Source organism: Copadichromis virginalis, linkage group LG11 (genome assembly GCF_057382275.1).
Source record: "Copadichromis virginalis isolate Kocher_CV1m ecotype Utaka linkage group LG11, C_Virginalis_male_GT1.1, whole genome shotgun sequence".
Classification (NCBI taxonomy): domain Eukaryota; kingdom Metazoa; phylum Chordata; class Actinopteri; order Cichliformes; family Cichlidae; genus Copadichromis; species Copadichromis virginalis.
Window position 1 is genome coordinate 13498656 of NC_140628.1, and position 17196 is coordinate 13515851.

Genomic DNA, 17196 nt, shown 5'->3' on the forward strand with positions numbered 1-17196 from the left:
TGACAGCGTTGCATCCAATGTGGTCTTCTGTTGCTGTAGCACATCTACTGCAAGATTTGAAGAGTTGTGCATTCAGAGATGCTCTTCTGCATACTTTGGTCATACCGAGTTGTTATTTGAGGTACTGGTGCATTCGTGCCAGCTGTCTGTGTCAGAAGTCTGGGTCTTCTCCATCAACAAGACATTTTCAACCAGAGAACTGCAACTCACTGGATATCGTTTCTATTTTGGACTATTCTCTGTAAACACTAAAGATGGTTGAATAGATAGTGCAGTAGTTCCTGAAACATTCAGAACAGCCCCTCTGCACAAACAACCACGTTATGGTAAACAGAAATTAAACTGAATTTCTTCCCCATTATGATGCTCACTTTGAACTTCAGCAGGTTGACATGACCATGTGTGCAGGTCTAAATGCTCTCAACAGCTACAGGCCAGTGGCTCTGACTCCCCACCTGATGAAGACCCTGGAGCGGCTGGTGCTGGCTCAGCTTCGGACCCTGGTGAGATCATCACTGGACCCACTTCAGTTTGCCTACCAACCTGGCATTGGAGTGGATGATGCCGTCAATCACCTCCTACATCGTTCCCTCTCTCACTTGTGGACCAGTGGGAGCATTGTGAGAATCATACTCTTTGATTTCTCCAATGCCTTCAACACCATTCTTCCCACGGTCCTGAAGGACAAGCTGGAGAACTTAGGAGTGGACCATGACCTCACATCATGGATACTGGACTACCTCACCGACCGACCACAGTACGCAAGAATTCAGGGCTGTGTGTCGGACAGGGTTGTCTGCAGTACGGGGCCCCCACAGGGAACGGTTCAGGCTCCGTTGCTTTTCACCATCTACACTGCAGACTTCTCCCAAAACTCCACCCAGTGCTTCCTTCAGAAGTTCTCTGATGACTTGGGTCCTCTATTGGTAACATTGCTATATCGGATCATGCTCCCATTGACCTTGTTCTTACTGACACTGATAATATTAAACCGTCACCTAGGTGGCGCTTGAATAACTCAATATTGAAGAATAAGGGTCATTGCGAATGTATAAGGGAAATGATAAAGGAGTTTTGGTTGTACAATGAGGGCTCTATTGACGACGTTGGAATGACCTGGGATGCTTTTAAGGCCTATTTAAGGGGGCGCCTTATTCAATATTGCTCCTTGATTAAAAAAGCTGAGAGGGATAAGCTGATGAAGTTGGAACAGGATATCAAGGAGCTTGAAAAACAACATAAGTTGCTCCCAGAGAGGGACTTATGGAACAAATTAATTAAATTTAAATTTGAGATGAATAGCATATTGGAGAAAAAAGTGGAATATGCAATGTTTTGTCTAAATCAGAAGTACTTTGAACAAGGGGAGAGAACAGGTAAAATGTTGGCACACAGGGTTAAGCAGATAAAATCTAGTAACCTTATACCATCTATTTTTGATCCTAGTAATAATAATAAGTTGACTACTAGTAAAAAAGAAATAAATGATATTTTTACTAAATATTATCAGGAGCTGTACACTTCTAATGGACTGGTGGAGGAACAGAGGCTGTCAGATTTCTTCTCTTCTATTAAAATTCCCAGCCTGTCGGAAGATCAAAGAAGTATATTAGAAGGTAAGATTACATTAATTGAAGTTAAGCAGGCAATCGGCAGCCTTAGAGTGGGTAAATCTCCAGGTAATGATGGATTTCCATCAGATTTTTATAAGGTGTTTGTGGACGAACTAGCTCCAAGACTACTGTCGGTATATCAAGATGCGTTTCAAAGAGGGAGACTACCGTTTAGTATGCGATCGGCAGTGATCACGTTATTACATAAAAAAGGGAAAGACCCACAGCATTGTGGGAATTATCGCCCAATTTCATTAATTAATGTGGATGAAAAAATTATTTCTAAGATATTAGCTTTTAGGCTTGAAAAAGTTCTTCCGTATTTGGTGCATAGGGATCAGGTCGGTTTCGTGAAAAATAGAAGCTCTGCGGATAATCTACGTAGGTTATTGCATATACTCTGGAAGAGCAGGACTAAGCTAGACCCTGTCGTTGCCTTCTCTTTGGACGCAGAGAAAGCTTTTGATAAAGTTGAGTATCCTTTTCTGTTTCATACCTTGAAGAGATTTGGTTTCGGTCCCTTTTTTAGGCAGTGGATTCAGGTGGTATACACAGATCCAATGGCTACAGTTATTACCAATGGGATAATGTCACCCTCATTTTCGTTAAGTCGGGGTACTAGACAAGGTTCACCCTTATCACCTCTCATTTTTGCTCTGTTCTTGGAGCCTTTAGCCATAGCTTTACGTGAATGTAAGAAAATTAGAGGGGTGGATTTGGGTCAAGAAGAACATAAAACTTTTTTGTATGCAGATGATATTTTACTGATTTCAACTAACCCAGAACAGGCCGTTCCTGCAATTTCCTCAATTATTGATTCTTTCTCTGTAATCTCTGGATACACTATAAATTGGTCTAAGTCTGAAGCTATGCCCATTTCTAAATTGTGTCCGCCTGTTATGAGGAGTTCATGGCATTTCAAGTGGAAGCCCGAGGGTCTGACTTATTTGGGGATTAAATTGACCCCTGGTTTAGACAACATAATGAAAGTAAATATTTCCCCAGTGATTCAAAACATCCGTTCGCTGTTGCAGAATTGGGTTAAAATAAATCTGTCCCTTCTGGGCAGAATTAATTTGGTGAAGATGATTATTGCCCCTAAACTTCAGTACTTTCTTCACATGTTACCGATAGCAGTCCCACATAATTTGCTAAAGCTTTATAATACATGTGTAGAGGGTTTTGTGTGGGCAGGTAAAAAGCCATTGTTCAATCGGTCTAAATTATATGCTGCTAAAGAGAGTGGTGGGTTGGCATTGTCTAAGATGGTCTGGTATCATTATGCTTTCTCCCTCTCTCAGTTAGTTAAGATACATAATTCCTCTACTGATAAGCCATCATGGGTTGGGATTGAGGAAAGTCTTGTGGCCCCTTCGTCTTTAGAGGCCTTCCTTACTCAGAAGGGAAGGCCAGTACCGTTTAAAGATCCAGTACTGTCTTTCATGCAAGAGACCTGGCTTAGAGCTCACCAATATACCAACAGCAGCCCTTATCTCACCGCTAGAGCCTCTATTTGGTATAATAAGAAAGTATTAATAGGTAAGAAACCGGTCTGGTGGGAGGCCTGGGCTAGGACAGGTATTAATCAGATGGGGGACCTATTTGGGCAGACTGGCATGAAATCGTTTGCAGAAATCAGACGAGAATTCAATTTGGATCCAAGGGAAATTTGGAGGTTTTTTCAAATAAGACATTGTATTAAAGCCATTTTGAAAAATAATCTAGACCCTCCATCTAGTGTTCAGAAGATGTTTGCAACCCCTGACAATAACAGAATCAGGGCATCTAAATTTTATGGGAGCTTCAGAGAGGCACACGCTCCCAGTTTGGGGGGACTGAGGCGGTGTTGGGAGAAAGATCTGGGTATCCAGATCTCAGAGGACAGTTGGAAGATGCTGATCTCATCATGGTATGTTTGCTCACCTGAAACACAGTCTCAACTTATCCAGTACAAGTTGCTTCACAGAAACTATTGGACACCCAGTAAATTAGTCAGGTTGAAGCTCGCAGATAAGGACATTTGTTGGAAATGTCAGCAGGAAGTCGGGACTCTAGTTCATATGTTGTATACATGTCGGAAAAATGATTATTTGTGGGATGGGATCATCAACTTGGTGAATGATATTTTTAAACTTAATCTTTCTAAATCTCCAGCTATATGCGTCCTGGGCCTACTACCTGACGATAACATTCTCTCAAAAAAACAGAGATTGTGGATGCGTCTGGCTTTTATAACTGGTTGCAGGGTAATTCTTAGGCATTGGAAGTCATCCAGCCCCTGTTCTTTCAAGGAATGGACCGAACAAATGTCTAGGATGGCATCATATGAACGGGTTATGTATAGAATGAAGGGAAGAGAAGATATTTTTGAGCAGGTCTGGGGTCCCTTTTTGCGGTACATTGACAATGTCTCTTAGACATTATGATAAATGGTCTCTTAGAGGGATATTTCATGTGTCATTGGTATTTTGGTTGTTGTCTTTTTTTTTTTTTTTTTTTTTTTTTTTTTTTTTTTTTTTGCACCAGGGGGTTTTCCCTTATTCGTTTTTGTTTTTGCTGATGTTTTCCAGGAGGCGGTGTATTATTTTGTTTCTCCTGGGTTTTATTTATTTTATTTATTTATTTATTTATTTATTTATTTATTTATTTATTTATTTTTTTTTTTTTTTGTTTGTTAGTGTGTTGTTTGTTTGCTTGTCTTAGTTTGTTTGTTTGTTTAGAAATGGACAGAGAACTGACAGTATGATTATTGCAGTTGTATATTTATTTATTAATGTTTCTGTCCATCCAAAAATATTAATAAAAAAAAAAAAAAAAAAAAAAAAAAAAAAAAAAGAAGTTCTCTGATGACTCTGCAATTGTCGCCCTCAACATTGATGGGGATGACAGGCAGTACAGAGAACTGACCCAAGTCTTTGTGGACTAGTGCCAGCAGAACTACCTCCAGATCAACACCAGTAAAACCAAGGAGCTGGTGGTAGACTTCCGCAGGCACAAACATCCTCCACTGCAACCACTTAACATTCAAGGTATGGATATTGAGGCTGTGGATAGCTACAGGTACCTTGGTGTTTATCTGAACAATAAACTGGACTGGACTCGTAATTCAGATGCCCTCAACACGAAATGGCAGAACAGGCTGTACCTGCTGTGGAGATTCAGGTCTTTCAGAGTGAAGGGTCAACTCCTGAAGACCTTCTATGGCTACGTCTACACTAGCCCGGATAAAATTAAATAACGGCATTTTCTATTGTTTTCGAGCGTTTCCAAACAGTTGTTCATCCACACTGAAACAATCGAAACTACTGTGTTCCTGTATTGCACATGGGTGAAACATAAGACTGCCCTGTCTGCCCCGTATTTACTTTCTGGCTATTTGAAACCTCGCAGCAAAATGTTGTAGAAAAGCACCGTGTTTTTTAAATGGACTGACAATGAGGTGGAGTTGTTGCTGCAAGTAACATAAAAGTACAAAGTTGCAAAAGGGTTGAGAATTAAAGAATTTGAAGAAAAGCTATACAACTGCTGTATAATGCCCTCCGCTATCTTAGTATAACTGGTCACATGACTGCATCATATGAATAAAATGCGTCATCGTTTTGAAAAGTCTCCGTTTACGCAGTCTACACTATGCAGCGAAATGTATCCACTTTCAAATGTATCCGCTTTGGAGAGCATTTTCAAAAAGCTCTGTTTTCCTTGACAAAAATCGCTGTCTCAGTGTGGACAGAAGGCCAAAACGGAGAGAAAAAGATGTGTTTTCAAAAAAAAAAGTATTATTGTGGACATGGCCTATGACTCTGTGGTGGGTGGCCTCTTTTACGGTGTGATCTACTGGGGCGGCAGCATCTCTGCTGGGGACAGGAAGAGACTGAACAGGCTGATCAGGAGGGCCAGCTGTGTTCTAGGATGCTCTCTGGACCCTGTGAAGGTGCTGAATGACAGGAGAATGGTAGCTAAGCTGTGGACAACATCCCCCATCCCATGCAGGAGACCCTGACAGTTGACCCAGTCATTGACCCAGTATTTTCTGTTCATCTGTTTATCCTCTGTATGTTCCACTTCCTGTTTTGTGTTAGCGTTACTCTGTGTGCATTATGTTCCAGTTCTTATTCCATGAATCTTTAGTTCAATTATGTTCAGCTGCTCACTCACCTGTCACCTATCAGTCATTATTCAGCCAGTGTATTTAAATTCAAATTCAAATTCAAATTCAAATTTTATTTGTCACGTACACAGTCATACACAGTACGATATGCAGTGAAATGCTTGGACAACTGCTCGTGACCTAAAGAGAACAAAAAAGGAAAAGGCTATGAATAAGATAGGAAATAAATATGAAAATTAAAAAGGGTAAATTTAACTAAGAAGGAATAAAATATAAATTAAGGTTAAAAATGAAATAACTGTACAACACAAATTAGAATGAAGGGTAAATTTAACTGGGAAGAATAAGATAAAGATAAATATATAAATTAAAGTTGAAAATAAAATAACTGTACAACAAAATACAAAATACACAATACACAATATAGAACTATATAAGAATGTATGAAGTCCTCAGTTCTCTCCTGGTCTTGGTCGCGTCATTGATGTTCATGTGATGTTCATGTGATGTTGTCACTGCTATCTATGCCACATGTTTGCCTTTCAGTTCAGATCAGTCAGCCATTCATTCAGTCCAGTTATTCAGTCAGTCAGCCATCTCCTGTTTTCGTCATTCGTCCCTCACAATAAACACCCTGAATCCTCACCGTGAGTTCTGCGTTTGAGTCCTCTTCTCCACATCCACTCAGCAACTCCTGACAGACAGCACTGAACACCTCCTTCAGTGGCAGGCAGTGCTGGTCAAGTTACTTGAAAAAAGTAATCAGTAACTAATTACTGATTACTTCCCCAAAAAAGTAATCCCGTTACTTTACTGATTACTCATTTTCAAAAGTAATTAATTACTTAGTTTCTTAGTTACTTTTTAAAAACACGATTTACAACCTGAATAGGTAATAAAGCGATAGATCTTTCAGCCCAATTCTACTTTTTCTGCATAATCCTGTCATGGTCCCTGTGCCCCGCTGGTCAATCCTCTATTGGGCAATATGTTTGTGGTTTGTTTGCTCTCTCGCCCTCTCTCTCTCACTCTCTCTCTCTCTCGCCACGGCGATGCTCACTGCGGGCTCCCGCTGCTGGCCCACACACCTGCTCATCACCACACCGGCCGCTGATCCCAGCTGATTACTGCACTACTTAGATGGCGAGTCTGCACTAGTCTTCGCTGGATCGTTGAGCTATCAGTGTCAGTTAGACTTGTGTTTCGGCTAACCTTCACCTTGAGAATTTCTTATTATTATCCTGCTAACCCGACGTTTTGTGTGTAGATCGTTTTTGGAACCCGATGCGGAGAGGAGTGATTGAAGGGGGAACGTTTTGTACAGAAAGTGTGGAACACCCTTCTCCCAACCCTGTTTCCCACGGACCCTGGCGACCCGGACCCGTTTCCCCTGCACGTTGTATATAGCCACTTGGTGTATGTGTTCACTGTAAATAAACGCACTGTCCTTCGCTTAAAGGAAAACCCTGGCCTGCGCCTGAGTCTCTTTCGGAACCCCTAACAGAACGATCCAGCCATTATGGACTCAGCAGGACAGGACCCCGTGGGCCGGGCTCTGGCCGCCCAGGAAGCCGCGCTGGCCCGCCATGAACAAATGCTCGGGCAGCTACGGCAGGATGTCGCCGCATTGACCCTGGCGGTGGCGCAGTTAATACCGCTGGAGGGAAATGCGCAACCAGGGAATCCCCAGCCGCCCAGCCCGGCTCCCCAGGCGGCACCGCCCGCCGTAGCGTCAGGTAGCTCACCGCGGGTCGGTACGCCGTCTGACGGACCTTTACCCACACCGGAACCATTCTCGGGTGAGTCTGACAAATGTGCCGGATTTTTGGCTCAGGTGTCTCTGACGTTTCGCGAGCTGCAGCGTTTTCATAGCAACGATGGGGCGAAGATCACTTATTTAGTTCAACTTCTGAGGGGCCGTGCACTAAAGTGGGCCCAGGTTGTGTTAAACTCTGATCCTGTCATCACCTACGCTGACTTTCTCTCCAAATTTAAGAATGTGTTTAACCCAGGCACCGGGGCAGAGGCCGCTGCTCTCCGTCTCCTCAACTTCAAACAAGGTAGGAGAAGCATGTCTGAATACGCTATCGACTTCTGGATTCTGGCAGAAGAGGCAGGGTGGAATCAGGAGGCGCTACGGAGCACGTTGCTGAACAATATCAGAGAAGAATTAAGGGACGAGCTAATCATGCGTGATCTCCCTGCCTCCTTTAATGAGCTAATGTCCCTGTGCATTAAGGTGGATGAGCGGTTACGGGCTCGCCGGTCGCAGCGGAACTACAACCTCCATGAGGCTGCGGGAGTCTCTGGCACCGGCGCCATGGCGGATGCCGGCCCCTCCCGGACTCACGAGAGCGGGGACGGAGAGGAACCCATGCAGCTGGGCGGCTCCCATCTCACCGCGGCGGAGCGTCAGCGCCGGATTACCGCCGGTGAGTGCCTCTATTGTGGTCACAGGGGACATGTTGTGGCTACCTGCCCTTCGCGGGCAAAAGGGCGCGCCCGCCAGTGATGGTAGGAGTACTGGTGGGCGAGCTGAGCCAGGAAGAAGCTCCTCCCCGTTTAACACTATCGGCCACGCTTTCCATTCACTCTAAGAGCCGCTCCCTATCGGTGTTAATCGACTCTGGGGCGGAACAAAACTTTATTGACTGTCAGTTAGCCCGGCAACTTGGGTTACTATTGGAGCCCCTGCCTCATGCATTACATGTTACGGCATTGTCAGGTCAACGCCTTCCAGACATCACTCTGGTGACGGAGCCTGTCGAGCTCACCCTCTCTGGCAATCATTCTGAAGAAATCTGTTTTTTGGTGTTTAAAGCAACTCGCACTCCACTAGTTCTCGGCCATCCTTGGCTACAACAGCACAACCCTCACATAGATTGGCTAAAGGGGCGTGTCACTGGGTGGGGGGAGGACTGCCACATGACCTGCCTTAAAGCAGCCTCAAAAGGTTTCAAAAGGCCCGCACCCAGTCACTTCCTCCGCATAGACCCTATGACTGTGCTATCGAACTGCTCCCGGGAGCTCCTTTACCCACCAGTCGGCTATATAGCATCTCACTTCCAGAACGAGACGCTATGGACAAGTACATCACGGAATCCCTGGCTGCCGTCCTCATTCGGGCCTCCACCTCTCCAGTCGCGGCAGGCTTCTTCTTTGTCGAAAAGAAGGATAAAACCCTCCGGCCATGCATTGACTATCGCGGATTAAACAACATCACAGTAAAAAATAAATACCCTCTGCCGCTCCTCAGTTCGGCCTTCGAGCTCCTCCAGGGGGCTACTGTTTTCACCAAACTGGATTTGCGAAACGCATACCATCTGGTTCGCATCCGTGAGGGCGATGAGTGGAAGACCGCCTTCAACACCCACCTCGGCCACTTCGAGTACCTTGTCATGCCCTTTGGTCTCACTAACGCCCCTGCGGTGTTCCAAGCCCTGGTGAACGACGTGCTCAGAGACTTCATTAACCGTTTTGTTTTTGTCTATCTAGATGACATCCTGATCTTTTCCAGAAACCAATCCGAGCACGAGACCCATGTCAGACAGGTCCTGCAACGACTCCTCGAAAACCGATTGTTCGTCAAAGGAGAAAAGTGTGAGTTCCACGTCTCCACCGTTGCATTCCTGGGGTACATAATCGACCAAGGAAACCTCCGCCCGGACCCTGTGAAGGTAAAAGCCGTTGTTGAGTGGCCGGAACCTCCTAATAGGCACCAACTGCAACGTTTCCTTGGGTTTGCCAACTTTTACCGGCGGTTCATTCGGGACTTCAGCCGAGTTGCCTTGCCGCTGACCCAGCTAACCTCTCCCAAGCTTCCTTTTCAGTTGAACAAAGAAGCTCAGGCAGCTTTCCAAGAACTGAAGAAACGATTTGCCTCAGCCCCCATCCTGATCCAACCCGACCTCACGCAGCCATTTGTGGTCGAGGTCGACGCGTCCGACTCAGGGGTTGGAGCGGTTCTGTCGCAACGGAAGGACGGTAAGCTCCACCCTTGTGCCTTCTTCTCCCGCCGTCTGTCCCCTGCAGAGAGAAACTATGATGTCGGGGATCGGGAACTGCTGGCGATAAAACTAGCCCTGGAGGAGTGGCGGCACTGGTTGGAGGGCACGGCTCAGCCTTTCCTCGTCTGGACAGACCACAAGAACCTGGCATACCTACAATCAGCTAAGAGGCTCAACGCTCGACAGGCCAGGTGGGCCCTGTTTTTCACCCGTTTCCACTTCTCCATCTCTTACAGACCCGGTTCCCGGAATGTCAAACCCGACGCCCTGACCCGTCAGTTCTCAGTCTCAGAGGACACCACTGAGCCCGCTCCCATTCTCCCCGCTACCTGTGTCGTGGGCGCCATCTCCTGGGGGATCGAAGCAGCCATTCGGGAGGCTCAGGTGTCGGAACCGGATCCGGGAGGTGGGCCAGCCCAACGGCTCTACGTCCCTCAATCAGTACGTTCTCAAGTACTTCAATGGGCCCACACTGCCCGCTTTACGTGCCACCCAGGGGTCCACCGCACTATCAACTTCCTCCAGCGCTACTTCTGGTGGCCCTCTCTGACTAAAGACGCTCGGGAGTACGTCTCCGCCTGCGCGACCTGTGCCCGGAATAAACCGTCTCATCAGCCGCCCGCTGGACAGCTCAATCCCCTGCCGACTCCGTCCAGGCCGTGGTCCCATATAGCTTTGGACTTTGTAACCGGACTGCCGCAATCAGCAGGCAACACTGTCATACTTACCATCGTAGACCGTTTTTCTAAAGCTGCCCACTTCATAGCTCTACCCAAGCTTCCCACGGCCATGGAGACCGCACGACTGCTTACCCGTCATGTGTTTCGTTTGCATGGGATCCCGGAAGACATTGTGTCTGACAGAGGCCCCCAGTTCACGTCTGGCGTCTGGAAGGAATTCTGCTCCTCATTAGGAGCAAAGGTCAGTCTGACCTCCGGTTACCATCCCCAAAGCAACGGTCAGTGTGAGCGAGCTAACCAAGAGCTCGAGGCAATGTTGCGGTGCACAGCGTCCTCCAACCAGTCCATCTGGAGTGATGAACTACCCTGGATTGAGTACGCCCATAACAGTCTGACTTCCTCCGCCACTGGTCTGTCTCCCTTCGAGGTCTCACTGGGTTTCCAGCCACCTCTCTTCCCCTCTGTTGAGGATGAGTATTCTGTACCATCTGTCCAGGCCCATCTTCGTAGGTGCCGACGAGCTTGGCGGGCCGCACGGACGGCGTTGCTGCGCACAAAGGACCGAACCAAACAGACCGCAGATCGCCGCCGCACACCAGCTCCAGCATACAGCGTGGGACAAAAGGTATGGCTGTCCACACGCTTTGTTCCTCTCAGGACTGAGTCCAAGAAGCTCAACCCAAACTTCATTGGTCCTTTTGAGGTTTCGGCGCTGATCAACCCCGTCTCTGTGAAACTCCGGCTGCCGCGCAACATGAGGATTCACAATGTGTTCCACGTCTCCCAAATCAAACCTGTCTGGAATAGCCCTCTGTGCCCTCCTTCCGGGCCCCCTCCGCCCGCCCGGCTTGTGGACGGCTTGCCCGCCTATTCCATCACGCGGATTATGGACTCTCGCCGCCGCGGGCGTGGCTTCCAGTACCTTGTGGACTGGGAGGGCTATGGCATTGAGGAGCGGTCCTGGGTTCCGCGGGCCGCTGTCCTGGACAAGCGTATGCTGCGGGCCTTCCATCTGTCTCATCCTGGTAAGCCTGGTGTCATGGTCCCTGTGCCCCGCTGGTCAATCCTCTATTGGGCAATATGTTTGTGGTTTGTTTGCTCTCTCGCCCTCTCTCTCTCACTCTCTCTCTCTCTCGCCACGGCGATGCTCACTGCGGGCTCCCGCTGCTGGCCCACACACCTGCTCATCACCACACCGGCCGCTGATCCCAGCTGATTACTGCACTACTTAGATGGCGAGTCTGCACTAGTCTTCGCTGGATCGTTGAGCTATCAGTGTCAGTTAGACTTGTGTTTCGGCTAACCTTCACCTTGAGAATTTCTTATTATTATCCTGCTAACCCGACGTTTTGTGTGTAGATCGTTTTTGGAACCCGATGCGGAGAGGAGTGATTGAAGGGGGAACGTTTTGTACAGAAAGTGTGGCACACCCTTCTCCCAACCCTGTTTCCCACGGACCCTGGCGACCCGGACCCGTTTCCCCTGCACGTTGTATATAGCCACTTGGTGTATGTGTTCACTGTAAATAAACGCACTGTCCTTCGCTTAAAGGAAAACCCTGGCCTGCGCCTGAGTCTCTTTCGGAACCCCTAACAAATCCATCATACAAAATGTAATCAAATGGAAAAGTCTCTTTTTTTTAACTTGTTTTATTAGTTTTAACCTTTTAACTTTATGCATGAAGCAAAAATTTAATTATATGCAACATTCTCTGACTGGAAGAAATTTGTTTAATATTTAAACCTATTTTCTGCACATTCCAGCACATAAAATAAAATATTTTTTTGTGTTTACACTCACTCTTTCAAATAGATGCAAGTAAAACACAGCAGGAAATAAATAAAATCAAAGACTCAGCGGTCCTGTTGCTCTGTTTTCACCTGTAAAGCAGGAGTAGGGTGGGTGGAGGTTTACCCTGGTGCAGGTGTGCTGCAGCGGTCAGTGGAAGAATCCGCGAGTTTCTCTGTGAATTTCCACGCTTTAAACGCTGCACACTCATACTCTCTCCCGCACTCGATATATTATCCACAGCTGTTGTCACGAACGTTGCACTTGGTTACGTCACTGTCATGAGACATTCTCGCAAAAAACTCACGGTTTTAGTAACGCAGTAACGCAGCGTTCCTACGGGAAAGTAACGGTAATCTAATTACCGATTTTGCAATAGTAATCCCTTACTTTACTCGTTACTTGAAAAAATCAGATTACAGTAACGCGTTACTTGTGACATGTGCACTACAAGTGGGCCTTATGCTGTATCACACCTACACACATGAGACACTGGGCCCATTTTAATGGAAGATTAGATAGATAGAGAACCCCCCCCCCCCCCAATTCTTATTATCTTATCTTATCCTATTGCAGTGGGGTTTTTTTTTTCTCCTGTAGCTTTGCACTGTCCACTTTCTGCTGAGACACAACAAATTTCCCACGTGTGAGACTAATAAAGGTTATCTCATCTTATCTTTTGAAAATATGAAATCCCCCTTTTCTTTGATGCTTACATGGAACAAACATTGTGTTCAGATTGCTGAACTTTTTAGTCAGGTAGTTTTTGATGCAGCGTCAAAGACTTTTCCACTTTTTTGTTTGAAAGACCCATCATGTCCTTTTTCCTTTTTAAAATGTATGCAAATAATGGGCTTTTTCTTGTTTGTCCTGAAACTCACATTCCCCACGCCAAGGAGGTGGTGTAGTTTTTTTCCCATTAGCATTGATATGAAATAGAAAAAAGAGAGGCGAAAATATTTGCAAATGAAGAGTTTATTTTTTGTTCTTTCACATATACTTCTTGAATAAACTGACTGTATATTCAGTACAGCTTATCAGGAACTTCAGACCTTCATTTTACTTGAATATGTTTACAATTGATGGCATCTTTATTGTAGGTCTTTGCACCACTTATGGTGCCATGTGTTAGATCATGCTGCTGTTTTACAATAGTAAGGAATGACCTGCATAGTAAAACTAATCTGAGACATCTTCTCTCTTTTCATGACTGTGTACAGAATTTGTCATTGCAGTAACAGTGAGAAATAAAAGAATATGTTCACTGCAAATATTCTTCTCCGAATGAACAATGCACTTCATGACCTTCATCTAATGTAAGCAGAGGACCTGCTGTAACATTTAAGCGATAATACAAAATCAGGATAGGAGTCAACTCCACTGGCAAGTAGCGACAAATACAAGGAACCATAACATAATACAACAAAATATCTCTCTCTCTATATATATATCTATATCTATATGTATATGTACACACACACACACACACACACACATATAAAAGGCTGAACATTAAAAAACAGTGTGGAAGTAGGTAGAAATGTGAATAACAGTAAGACAGTGTGCACATCAAGATCTAAAATAGTTTTATGCTCTTTTGGTGTGTTTCTGCAAACATGTAAGGCTCATAAAAGATGTCTGAAGAAGTAAGCAAACTGTTAAAGGTTGCTATAAAACAGCAGGTACGGTTTAACAGACCAGCAGGTTTAATTTAACCTGAGCAGAAGAAGGAAGAGCATTAGAGTCGAAGGTGATTAAGATTCTGGGTGAGACTGCAACCCATGTTGGATACTGCATCCTGGATGAATCAAACCTGTTAAAGAAATGATTCAGTTCACTTGTCCATGGCACGGTCCGCGACAAAATACTTACAACTGCCCTCCACCTCCTACAGTTTAAAGGAGGAGGTGATTTCAGAGCCCCTGGACATAACTGAGCTCCTCCTGAATGAGCTGTCTGTCAGATCTCTGCTGTAACCAGGCATCAACTTTTTCAGCAGCTGCAAGGCTCGTCTCATAAACTTCTCTCCCACAAAAGCATATATGATGGGATTCAGACAGCAGTGAGTGTAAGCTAAGGCTTCGGTCACTTTTATTGACAGCTTTACATTTTTGTACCAGGTTTGATCATCAGGGATTATTTCTTTGTCCAGGAGGAACTCCAGGAAAAGGGAAATGTTATACGGGGCCCAGAGTAAGAAAAATACAACCACTATACAGATGATCAGCTTGACGATGCGGTGCCTCTTTGCTGTCCTCATGCTCATCAGTGTGGGGATGATCCTGGAGTAGCAACCTGCCATCACCAGCACGGGAATCACGAGACCCAGCACATTTGTGGTGAACAAATCATAACGCTCCCAGACTTTGCTCTCCTCGGGATAGTCACACTCCACTCCTTGGGATTCCTGTTCTTTTGCCTTTCTGAAGATAAAATCCGGCAGAGACACAAACAAGCTCAGCATCCAAACGAGCACGGTCAGAATGATGGAAGCCCTCTTTGTGCGATAACGTGCAACCCTGTGAGCGTGCACGATGATCATGTAGCGGTCCAGCGTCATGACAACCATGAAGAAGATGCTGCTGAAGAAGCCAATGTGGTGAGACCCGGAGATCAAATGGCACATGAAGTCTCCAAAAGTCCACTGGCCAACCCTGGCATAGTGAGAGAAGAAAGGCAGCGTGAAGACGAAGAGGAGGTCAGAGAGAGCCAGGTTGAAGAGGCAGATGTCTGTCAGGTTGCACTGATTGCGGTGCTTCACCAGGACACACACCACTAGTCCGTTACCTTTGGGAGACAAAACGCAATAAGTGTACCTGTCACACTGTTACATGTTGAACAACATTCTCTCTTTCCCGTTTCATCTGTGTCTCACATACACACACCTGCATACATAGTTAAAAGTCAGCAAGTTGAAAATTCCCAGAAAAGGAGGTCTGTGCAATGTGTAGTAACAATCCATAATCTCCACAGCATACACACAAGAGGACACACCTACCTATGAATCCCAGGATGAAAACCAAACTGTAGAGAGTGGTGAGAAACACTTTGTTAAAGTCCTTTACATCACCCATGTAGGTAGGAGTAAAGCCTGTGTCGTTCTCAGAGTTGTTGTTAGAAAGCTCATAGAAATATAGGTAATCATAGTATGTGGTGTTTTCTTCTGCAGAAAGAGAGAGAAAGATTTACTATTATTATTTTTTATATTAATTTCAGCACAGGCTACAACAAATAAGATGCAAAACAGTATATCAAAGACTTCTTTACTGCTTTAAACACATGCTACGGTTAGAGGTTAACTGGATTTATTTTTGAATGCTCATTGCATCAAAGTGTTAGGTTTGGTTTCGTAATGCCGTTTCAACCCTTATCAAGTGCAGCCTGAATTGCCAACCTATTGCTGATGACATGTTTCTGTTTTAAAGGAGGTTTTCCTTTGCTATGAGCACCACAAATAATCCATTCACGTCTGCTGGTTTGGCCCCCCAGGGAGTTGACAGTGGGGGTGATTTTGCCACCTATTGGTGCTCATTGGTACTCCGTCCTTGGGAACATTATCATTGAGCCAAAACTTTATAAAAACAGGATTTAATCTGAAAACTGGTTTTATGAGGATTCAAATTCATTACATGGTATACAGCTATAAATCTAGGACAGACTATTTCATTTACTTTGTTTATCTATCTTATTATGATTTTTCATGTAGACTTGTTTTTTGCTGTGTTTTTTGGCACATTTGAAATTTTTCTATACTATTACTGGGATTTTACAAAATTACTATTAGAATTATTCTGAAAGTAACAGATACATGGTTGGAGATAACAGCAGCTGTAAAAGTCATATTAAGGCATTGTGGCAGTGAATAACTTTTATATGTTTTCATCTACTAATAAAAAACAACAGTAAAAATAAGATCTCTAGATTAAAGATGAAATTAGAAATCATGAAGTAGCTTTGACATAGTTTCAGTCACAGCATTTGGTTTTAGATCTCTGTGACAATGCGTGCAGCTTTGAACACTACACTTTATAACCCAAGTAAATTCCCAAGAACTCTGTAAAAAAATGACACTTTAAATAGTCTCAATTCTGGATTACTGTTGAAAGATAATTACCTGACATTGTGATATCTCAGTGATGGCTCATCCAACCAGGTCCAGTCAGGAATTACACTTCAAGGCTCCCTTTCCCCGTTTACTGATGTGATCCCTTTAGATGTGCAGAAATGAACTAACTATCAAAAGTTCTGCAGTCCCCTATTGATGAGAACCTAAAAGGGGAAGAAAGATGTTGCTTCCTGTACGTCCCCAAATCTGATCTTTATCAGGAGTCTGCCCTAAATCTAGACTGCCAGAAAATGGTTCAAAGCACAACACAGCAAATGGTGACACAAATTCACACCTTCAGAAAATGACTGCACGTTATCTCTTAAAGTGACAGAAGGTTTATTATTATTAATATTGTTACTGATGCTATTTTTTATTTGTTTTTCTTCGTGGACTCATTAATGTACACCACTGTTCAATATCATACTCTGTGCACTTACAGGAGTCTTTAGTTGCTATGCCTTACTGTGTTGGACCAACTTTTACCTGCAACAGGTGCTGCAAACATTACTTAGAGATCCAGTATGATTATGTTAGTTTAAATGAATCAACACCCCCGAGTCACTCTAACTACCAGAAATCTCGAACCACAGGCCGCGCGGGCGGTGTGGCAGCAAGTTTTCACACCAGCCTCTTAATTAACGAAAGACCAAGACAGACTTTTAATTCATTTGAAAGCCTGATGCTTAGCCTTGTCAAACTCAACCCCAACTGTCTTATTTGTTATCATCTATCGTCCAGCTGGACCTAACACAGAGTTTCTGTCTGATTTCTTGGACTTTTTTTTATCTGGTTTAGTGCTCAGCTCAGATAAAATAATTATTGTGGGTGATTTTAACATCCATGTAGATGCTAAAAATGACAGCCTCAACGTGGCATTTAATCTGTTATTAGA

General features: G+C 44.7%; 1 protein-coding gene across 1 annotated transcript; it reads right to left on the bottom strand.

The window, feature by feature from the left end:
• Positions 1–13547: 13547 nt before the first annotated feature.
• Positions 13548–16632, bottom strand: LOC146698189 (C-C chemokine receptor type 2-like). The gene is made up of 3 exons (XM_085472644.1): positions 16311–16632; positions 15195–15359; positions 13548–14983 (listed from the first exon to the last, which is right to left on the bottom strand). Exons 1-3 carry the CDS (start codon positions 16315–16317, stop codon positions 14085–14087), a joined length of 1071 nt encoding a protein of 356 aa, XP_085328770.1. The 5' UTR covers positions 16318–16632; the 3' UTR covers positions 13548–14084.
• Positions 16633–17196: the final 564 nt, after the last annotated feature.